This window comes from Dermacentor albipictus, chromosome 1 (genome assembly GCF_038994185.2).
Source record: "Dermacentor albipictus isolate Rhodes 1998 colony chromosome 1, USDA_Dalb.pri_finalv2, whole genome shotgun sequence".
NCBI lineage: Eukaryota > Metazoa > Arthropoda > Arachnida > Ixodida > Ixodidae > Dermacentor > Dermacentor albipictus.
In genome coordinates, this window is record NC_091821.1 from 407856067 (window position 1) to 407866058 (window position 9992).

At 46.2% G+C, this 9992-nt stretch overlaps 1 protein-coding gene across 6 annotated transcripts in view; it reads right to left on the reverse strand.

Annotated features, from left to right (window-relative positions):
- The window catches only part of LOC139054712 (reticulophagy regulator 3), a 46640-nt gene extending 38633 nt beyond the window's left edge, over positions 1-8007 (reverse strand). For 2 of the 6 annotated variants that reach the window (XR_011511445.1, XR_011511444.1), the window contains exon 1: positions 7368-7732. Coding sequence is in view for 4 of the 6 variants with exons in the window: in XM_070532186.1 (XP_070388287.1) it covers positions 7368-7690 (323 nt within the window). In the remaining 2 variants the exon portion in view is untranslated. Of the gene's footprint in view, positions 1-7367 lie in introns of all 6 variants that reach the window. The other 4 variants (XM_070532183.1, XM_070532182.1, XM_070532186.1 and 1 more) reach the window with 3 other exon arrangements.
- Between the last annotated feature and the right edge of the window lie 1985 nt (positions 8008-9992).

The following is a 9992-nucleotide window of genomic DNA, read 5'->3' on the forward strand; positions in this document are numbered from 1 at the left end:
GTTTGGTTTAGTCGAGAAACTCTGGTGGACGCGGCCACTGCACGCGCAGCTGCGGTGGCGTCATCCCGGAAGCTGGGTTTGCATGCATCTGTCTTGGTCCAGTGAGATCGCAGAATTTGATACAATGTAAATTGCACACAACTTGGCCCGATTGCCGTAAATGACGCTTGTTTCCGCTTGTTATAGAGTATTTAGGTATACAAACGCCCCGTTAAAACAGCCACAGCGCACTTACCGTAGATGATATACTCAGTCAGGTCAAACAATCGCGTAGTGAAATGCGACTTCTAAGTCATCTTAGCAAATAACGGGAAACCATGGAAATATGAGCCAGGGAGGTTTTCTTAGTTGGTGCGTGCGTGCGTGCGTGCGTGCGTGCGTGTGTGTGTGTGTGTGTGTGTGTGCGTGTGTGTGTGTGTGTGTGTGTGTGTGTGTGTGTGTGTGTGTGTGTGTGTGTGTGTGTGTGTGTGTGTGTGTGTGTGTGTGTGTGTGTGTGTGTGTGTGTGTGTGTGTGTGTGTGTGTGTGTGTGTGTGTGTGTGTGTGTGTGTGTGTCAAACAAAGGCGCTGTATCTCGTCGGCAGGACGTGTAACAAATGAACACGCTCGCGGAACCGGGGGTTGGGGCGGGGGGTGGAGGGGTGGCTCTGCCTGTCACACACAACCGTCACGCACACAACTTCAAAAACGCGCAACTACGAAAACACACAACTGCAGAAGAACACCACTGCAGGAGCACACCATTGCAACAGCATACTACCGCAAAAGCACACGCGTGACTGCGTGTCGATGCTTACGCACGCACTATAAAGTATACGTATGTTGATGCCCCCAGCAACCGTCTTTTGTATTTAAAAAGTATGTTTTCTCTGGTCTGTCAACTAAGGCTCATTGACCCCCAGCTCTGCCAGTGGTGCATGCGCTTCACACGTGACCTCTAAGTTATCCCAAAACATGTACAGTAGCTCCACAGCTGCCACCTTAGTGGACTATACAATGCGCTCTCTCTACACAGTGCTTGCGTTGCATCGAACGGCCTGCAGCGCACGCATGTACCGAGAGAGGTGCATACGTATAAAGCACGTGAAAGGTACCGCCTGCAGCTGGTTTGTCACAAAGCCTTACTGACACGGATGATTGACGTGCCTTGGAAGCTTCTCACGAGACTAATCATTATGAATCAACAGCACATAAAAAAAAAGTGCGCTGCCACTGAAAAAAGTGACCGGCTGGCGACGATTTTAGATTCTCCATTGTGCTTTAGCTATCGTAAACGGCCGGGTCTGTTGCTCTCGACAGCACGCTTTGCACCAACAGCTGGCGACAGCTTCGAAGCCAACGCCTGCGCCTCTGTCTCTTCACTTTTTTAGCGGCAATGCGCTCTATATGGGTTAAGCGCTCGCTGTTCGTTCATGCGTGACACGTTTGAGAGCGCGGTAACTGAACCGCACTCGTACGACTACGCCGTGGGTACGAGTATGAGTGCGGCGTACTAACTCGTGCTCGCGTGGGTATAGACTTTCATATTTCGCGGGTTTTCGTAATGACGCGGCAAGAATAATTGCGTAACGGGCGCGAATTTATATACCGCTGAATCGGATGCTTCCTGTATAGAGCTCCATATGATTTCCTTATTGGAAGTTGGTTTCTCACTAATATAAGACTTGCTGAGTTGCTTAATTTATCTTGACGAATTAATGCAAGTGAACAAAATGCAAGACATCGTATGATTTGCTTCATAAAGTGGCCGACAAGATCGTTTTATTTGGGTCCTCCTGAACATTTTTAAACATCGGCTAAAGTCAGCTGGGTACCCTGCACTATAATCCTGTTGGTTGTGCCGTATGCGAGATGCGGACCGACAGACAGAAGGATGGACGCGAAACCGTGGCGTACTCGGCAAAAGAACCTTCGCTTTAAAACACATGAAAGCCAACACAGGTGGTCTGAGTAGACGCGCATATGCAAAAATCGCAAACTGAACATCAATGTACTTAACTTCTGACGTTGTAAAATGCTTGTAATGGTCATTCGGACAGTGATAATAGTTTACAGAACTACTGGAGAGGACATTGAAACCAACCCAGGGCCAGACCTTACGAAGATCGCTGGGGAACTTTAGGGAATTGCAGCAGATATCAAGGGCATTAAGGAAAAGCGACTGGTTAACAAAATTAGACGCGTTAACGGTAATGGAAAGAAAACTTGATGCTTGCGAAAATCAGGTTAATAGTGCGAATCGCATGATTGAAACACTTGAAAAAAGAATCGACGACCTGGAGAATCGTAGTAGGCGGTCAAATTTGATTGTCTGTGGCATTCCCGAAGTTGAAGGGGAAACTAATGACGTACTAGAAGATACAGTTAACCGAGAAGTCGCCCAGGACGTGCTTTGTTTGGAAGCTTTAACTATTCAACGCATCCACCGCTTATAGGCAAGGCTAGAAAAAGCAAGGCAGGACCTGTCATATTTAAGTTCGTAAATTCACGACAAAAAACAGATATAGTAAAGACAGGTTATAAGCTGAAAAATATGGTTTGGTATATCGAAGAAGACTTCTCACGAAAAGTGCGAGAAATCAGAAAGAAGCTTTGGGATAGTGCTAAAGAAAACCGTGAGAAACATGATTAGGTGTCTCTCACGTTCGATAATCTGTACATCAGCAATCGGCTATGCTTCTGGTATGACAAAAAGAATGACAAAGTGCTATTGCAAAAAAAAAAAGAAACGACGTAGGGACAAGCCGGCCAGTGACTTACAGCAATATGCGCAGTCAAGCAACTAACCCCCGTGAATATAAACGCCAGCAATACACCGAACAGACGTGACACATTAGAATATCTTTTACTTGATCGCGATCCTGAAATAGTTAGCGTCACTGAAACGTGGCTCTCATCTGCAATCCATAGCCAGGAAGTAGCATCGCCAAACTACTCGGTGATTAGAAAATATCGGTCAAGTCGAGGCGGGGGCGTGGCCCCACTAATAAAAAATGCGTCCATTTTGTGTTCCTGCCAAGCGTTGAGGATGCTGAAGCAGTCTTTTGCAAGATTATGTGCAATGACAACCCAATTATCACCGGGTGTGTTTACCGGAGTCCATCCGCAGGTCAAGAGTGCATGCATATAGACCCTTCAGGAATTCATGCATCGACACGCACGTAACTCTCGAGTCATCATCATGCGAGACTTTAACCTTCCAGACTTTAACTGAGCCACGACGCATCATACATAGTTTGCCTCGAATGCGCTAGTTCACCTCATGCTTAACTTCAACCTTCAACAGGTTGTTTTGCATCTTACACGCCCACAAGGTATCACAGCAAATATTCTGGACTTGATATTTCTCAGCACTCATATTTCTGTAAGTCATAGCCAGATTCATATTACTGAGGACAGTTTTCAAAGAAAAGACAAGCAAAACAACAATACTTTAAGGTTACCCTTCCGAACTTTCTTACCAGTAACCCGCAAAGATTCTGGAGTTACTTTCGAGTGAGCACGTCTTCTGCGTCCACGCTCTCGCCAGAGGAAAACACCACTAGAGCAAACGAATTTAACGATTTTTTTCACTCAATATTTAAGGGAGTTAATAGTTTTCTACTTCCCCTCAGATCGGCTACTAATTAGAGTATTGGTCTCTTAGACATCACTGACGCCGGAATTCTTAACCTCCTCCTAAAGCTATAGATCCCAAAAAGGCTAATGGCCCTGATGACATTCCTAACATTTTTCTGAAAAAATATGCGCAATTGTCTAACATGTACCTTGGCCTAACGTCCAAACTACCAGACGATTAGAAAGTGGCTAAAGTAACTCCAATCCGCAAATCAGGAAACACAGACACGCCTTCTAATTTCAGACCGATATCATTAACAAGCACGTCCTGTAAATTGCTCGAGCATATAATTCTGAAACAAATCACTAATCTTCTGGAAACAATAAACTACTTATAACCTAATCAACACGGTTTTCGTAGCGGTTTGACAACCATTACTCTCACTGAATTGTAGCTCATGACCTTGCGAGTGATATCGATAACCACAGTCAAATTGATATGATATTACTTGATATAGCGAAAGCATTTGATACTGTTTATGCCACAAAAAAACTAATAGCGAAACTAGAAACTGTGCTTAGAAAAGGGGAAATAACCACCTCGATTAAATACTTTTTGTTAGACAGATCCCCATTCGTAGTAATAGAAAACATGCCATCTAAAAACGTACCAGTAACATCCGGAGTTCCGCAGGGATTTGTGCTTGGGCCAGTTTTATTCTTAATATTCATTAATGACGTGACTAGTAACATAGAGCGCAGTATAAAGTTATTTGCTGATGATTGCATTATTCAAAGAGAAATTAGCAGTCGCAATGATCCCCTTCCTTAACAGATCTCTTACCATACTGGCAGTTCGGTGCAATAATTTGCAGATGTCAGTGGACATAAAAAGATCTGTGACCCTCTCAAGAAGAAAAGAACCTTCTCACTACAAGTACCTTATTAATAACCAACCCCTCGGAAAAATAAGAGAATATAAATATTTGGGCATTGCATTAACATCTGATCATAAATGGGACACTCACATCACAAGCATCCCTACCACTGCACTGCGCAAACTTTTCTACCTTAAACGATGCTTAAGGCCTAAAACTCCTAGCCTGCACTACCTTCGTAAGATCTGTGTTAGCGTATGCTAATATGGTTAGTATGGTTTCCGCATTCCAAGACTAACATTAAAAAAAACTAGAAACTGTTCAACGTAAGGCTGTTAGGTTTATTCACAACAAATATAAACCTACCGATTACCCTACTAACCTGTTGATTGCTTCTGGCCTTCGGACTCAACAATGCGCGCGAAACTGTGCTCTCTCTCTCTCTCTTCATCCCCATACTCCTTCCCCCAGTGCAGGCTAGCAAACCGGACGTGTGTCTGGTTAACCTCCCTGCCTTCTATTTCTCTCTCTCTCTCTCTGACCTTCAGACATTAGAAGCTAGAGCGAGAGAGGCCTGATTAATATTTCTTTTTTAAATTCTTCATAATGCTTATAGAATTGATCAGTATAAATATGTCGCTTATTCAATGTCACGTGAAAGCCGACACAAGCATCTTGCATACGTTGGTAGAATATTCCCACAAGGTCAACGGATTCAAACGCTCATTCTTTCCATCTAGAATACGGTAGTGGAACCAATTAGATCGCGAAATAACAAGCACTAGCTCTCTGTCTGAGTTCCGTGCGAAAATAGAGGCGTTAACTTGAAATTGACAACCAGCATGTTTACGCGTTTCAATATGCTGACTGTCTCATTGTGAATTTTTTTTATTCACTTGATTGCCTTTCTTTTCTTGTATTGTATTTTCTTTCTATTTTTTGTGTGTTAATTGTGCGCTCTCCTGTTTTCTGTTCAAATTAAGTATACATACTACTCAGCAAACACTTTCCGTGATGTATGCTATCCTATAGAGTATTGCGAAATATGTATGTTATATATATATATATATATATATATATATATATATATATATATATATATATATATATATATAGGGGTTTTCTTCAAAGTTCAGCACGTAGGACCCGACGTAACATACGCAGGAAAGAGACGACGAACTTTTTGGAAGACTTCTTTTTACTTAACGTTTTCGGCTGGTGGACCAGCCTTCGTCAGAGTACAGTAACGCATGTACAACACATACACAGTTTTAAAGGCACCGTATCACGATCAGAGGGCGCGCTATCTACACTGACTAGACAATACACTGCGCATCATAAATCATTATCATTGCGCATTATAAATGATTATTCATGACACGCATTTTGGAATATACAAAAAATGATATCCAGATGTGTTCACGATACAATACATACAAACATGACTCTCAAGTAAGTGCCAGCGGTTACAATGGTTATGTGTAGTGAAAACAAAATGACTTACACATGCAGATACAAAGGCGTGATGTTTAGCACATGGCATCTCTAAGTGCAACCTCGAATTATCTAAAAATTGATATGTCAAGCGTACAACTTCGAGCCACAGCGACATACGTCAAAAAAGCCACATGTAAAATAGGAGACAGAAAAAAGCGCTGAAATCATGTGCGTACACTGTGTGGGATCAGGATCCGTTTTAACAACCACAGGTCACATGGCAAATCCCAACCAAATCTACCCCTCTCGAAACATGTTAACATGCCGGGCCACTCATTTAATAATCTCAAAGTAACAATACTCGAATCTGGATTCCGCACCAACCATGACCGCGAGCTTCGCGAATCTTACCTGATTCACAAATTTAACACTGTCTCGTCTGGAATAAATGAAAACAAAGGAAAACTAACCTGTCTAACTTTAGATTGAGCACAAATATACACTTCCCATATGTATATATATATATATATATATATATATATTCTCTCATTTTCTTTTTTTTTTACAATGTACGCTCAATATGCCCATCTGTTATGCTCTCGATCGAGAGTGGCAGTATTGTACACAAATAAATAAATTGCGCGAGTTATGAGAAGTGCTGTCAACTTGGGGAGCTGCGAATTAAGACTGGGATTCTCTAACTTGAATTCAAAGAGCGGAAGCCGTGTGGGTATTGCATTACACGCCTATTTTGTAAAGAAGCCACCAATATATGTATCCGGAGCACGGATGATCCGATGTACGGATGAGTTGACATGAGTTGCTTTGTTAGGTGAGTTGACAGCTGCTTTGTTCAATTACAGGCATGTACACAGTCGAGCAAAAAAAGAAAAAAAGAAAATGCGCCGACGTGCAGATTTCAGGTGCTATAGAAAATTTACGAGCAACCGTCTCATGATTTCGTGCTCTCAGACGGCACTTGGCACTTACCGTGGCAGCGTTCAGCTGGCATCGTATCCCGTTCTCGTCGCGGCTTAAAAATAACGCGCCAAGGAACGCGTCACCCGACGGCACTCCCGCATGACACTTGTACTTTGAACTCGAGTCCAGTCGGGTAGGGTGGCAGGAAAAACAGATACTTCGGAACAAGTGTCATGCTGACTTCAATAGCCAACACTGTAGCTATCAACGCGATTTCAGCCACCGCGAAGAACTATAGATACATAACGCGCGCCCGCCCACTCTCGTCGGCATAGGCCGACGGCTCCATCAGGCAAGTATTCTTTTTTTGTATTTTACAGTTGGCGCACACACGCGCACACACGCACGCACACGAGCACACACGCACGCACACGCACACAAAAGCACTTTCGCGCTCCCTGCTTTTTCAACGAACCTCGCTCTCGACACAGACATCTCGCGACAACAGACAAGCAAAAGACTATAGGCTGGCATTCTAGACACGCGGTATAAGTTAGCCCGGGGGCAGCACTCACCGCAGCACCCAGTAGAGCCCGTGCGCGAAGACGCTGCCGCCGACACAGAAGCGCATCCGATCTATATTCATGTTCATCGCGACGTCTCCGGCTTCTCGTTCCGAGTATGTCGCAGTCGACACACAGGTGCAGTGACCGGTGTTCACGCAAGGGCACCAGGTGTCTTTGGCCCGCCCGCTCTTGTTCCGGGAAACTGCGGTCCAATGCAGTGCTGTGCAGGTCGGTCGCGTCCGCGTAAAGGCGTGAGCCGTCAGCGAGTGGAAGAGGCAACCGTTAGCTCCACCGGCTTCTGGGCAGGCAGAGACACGCGCCAGTCGTTGCATTAGCGCAACCCACGGCGGGGTTCGTTCGCAACGGCGCCCTGGTCACGTGCCCACCCCGCGGGTTTACGACGTAGCGGGCGCCGTGGTCTCCGTGGGAGAGGGCGCCAGCAGATCCGCGTCACGTTCTTTAATTGAGGGTAGCACGCTCGCGTGCGTGAATGTGTCGCCGTTTGCGAACAGCGCGTCGTCACAGGTCCGGAGAGCCACCAGTGCGCACCATGGGGGAGGCAGATATTCGGAGTATACACCATGGTGTACACCCTTCGCTTGCAGATTTCGTAACAGCTTTCGGAATGTCGGGGCGCGTCCTCCTCTTTGATGAAGCGACTAGCGCAAGGGTTGACACGGGACACAAAAGAGCGACAAGGACAAGCGCAACTTCCAACTGGTATTTATTGCAAAAACGGTTATGAATATATACTCTCGCGCACTTAATCGCGACAGTTGCACACGTGCAAGACGACATGGTTATCACAAGCAGACAAGAGCGCACCATGGCGGGGGCAGGGTTTAAGGTGGTCTCCCACAGAGAGTCTCCAGGAGTGCAAATTCTTTAGCGGTAAATGCTATGGATGGTTTGCTGACGCAGTTGCCTTCTGCGATAGCCGCTGATTCAATGATGAGTCTGGTGTTTTCCTGCCCATGCATTGCTATTTCTGTTTTTCCAAAGAGTGGCTGGCGTTTACATTGGGAGCAATGGATCCCAAGGAAATCTTCTCTCCCTTTTTGAGCTTTCTGATTGTGCTCCTGTAGACTCACGTTTAAGCACCTTCCCGTTTATTGCGCTTGTCTTTGTCGTCCTTTCGTGCCCCGGCGTGTCTACGCTTGCGCTAGTCACTTCATCAATGGAATACCAGCTAACCCGGTCTCATACCCTGCTCCTCGCTGAACCGTCTCACTGGGTGCGAAGGACACGTGATGCAGTTATCCACGGCGCTTTTGAGCAGGCGCGAGCGCGAGCGCCTGCTCACGTGATGTAGAGGGCATGATGGTGACTCCCAGGACGCACGTTAGGATGGTCTCGCTGGTACTCCCTATGAAGTCGCCCTAAAGACCTGAAACTAAAGAGTGGGAAGTTTCATTTGTCACCCCCGAACAATACGCGAAGGCGAACACATTTGTTATATATATTTCGTTTTGCTTTGCATGCCGTAATTTCTGATCAGTGGGAGTGCACGCACACGCACACACAACATAGCAGGAGCTCATTGCGAAAACAAAATTTTGCTGGTCCGTACGTGTTCCATTCGTCATACAATGAGGTGGTAACGTTTCACTGTAGTGACCGGCCAGGCGTCTTCGTTGAAAATTCATTATTTCCCTTCAGCGCACAGCACAGCATCTTATGAACAAACGTACGAACATATGATGCGGAAGGGACGAGTTTTCTGTCGGAGTCAGGGTAGTGTTACAATTCAAATATCTCTTTCCATCATGAGCTTTCCGAATTTACAAATTAATTTTGCTGATGGCGCTACACGCAATGATTTCCACGAGGAGGCCATGAATTCATGCCGCCGCGGTGGTACGGGTGGTGCGCAGCGCGCGACGCAACTTCTGTGACGTCACGCTGCGGACGTGATTGCGACTTGTCATGGCTGCCGCATGCAGCGCGCCCCCGCGGTTTCCCGGCCAGACGTCCTGGCTGCCTTTGTTGTCTGCAGGTATCCCATCGTGGGATTGGCACATTGAGCTATGTGGTCTCTACGCGTTGGAAGTTCGCAGCGGGTTAGGGCGCCGGAGGTAAATTACGCAATCCACCGGCGCGACGCGAAAGGGGAGGAGGTGGGTGGCTCGGCGTCAAGTGCACCTCAGGTCGGAACCCCACAGCCTGGCTGGGGCCCAAGAGACAAGAAAAATGAAGAGAGAAACAAAAGGTTCCTCACGCGAGCGAGTGTATTCTCGGCACTACACCCAAGTGACTGTGTGACTTTTTTTTACTATTATTTTTATTTTGCGCTCGCGTGTGTGTTTGAATCGCGACTCGGGGACTCCCCGTCAGGCGACGTCTGACTGACGGCGCCGGTAGGAAGAAAGGTCGCAGAGACTGCGTGGATACCGCCCCAAGTCGGCTTGGGCAACACTGTTCAGTTTTCTCCCACATCACTGCCCTCGGATGGAGCCCACAGCAGGAGCGAGCTACAGCCGTTCTTGCCTGTATAGATATCGGCGGTGGCGGAAAAAAACAAACCTAGAGAGAGCGCCGTTGATGTGCACTGTCACGTGTGTATATATATATGAAGTGCGCTTAGGAGTATCACTTATTCTCTGCAAGAGATGTCATTGAGAAGAAACTATATGA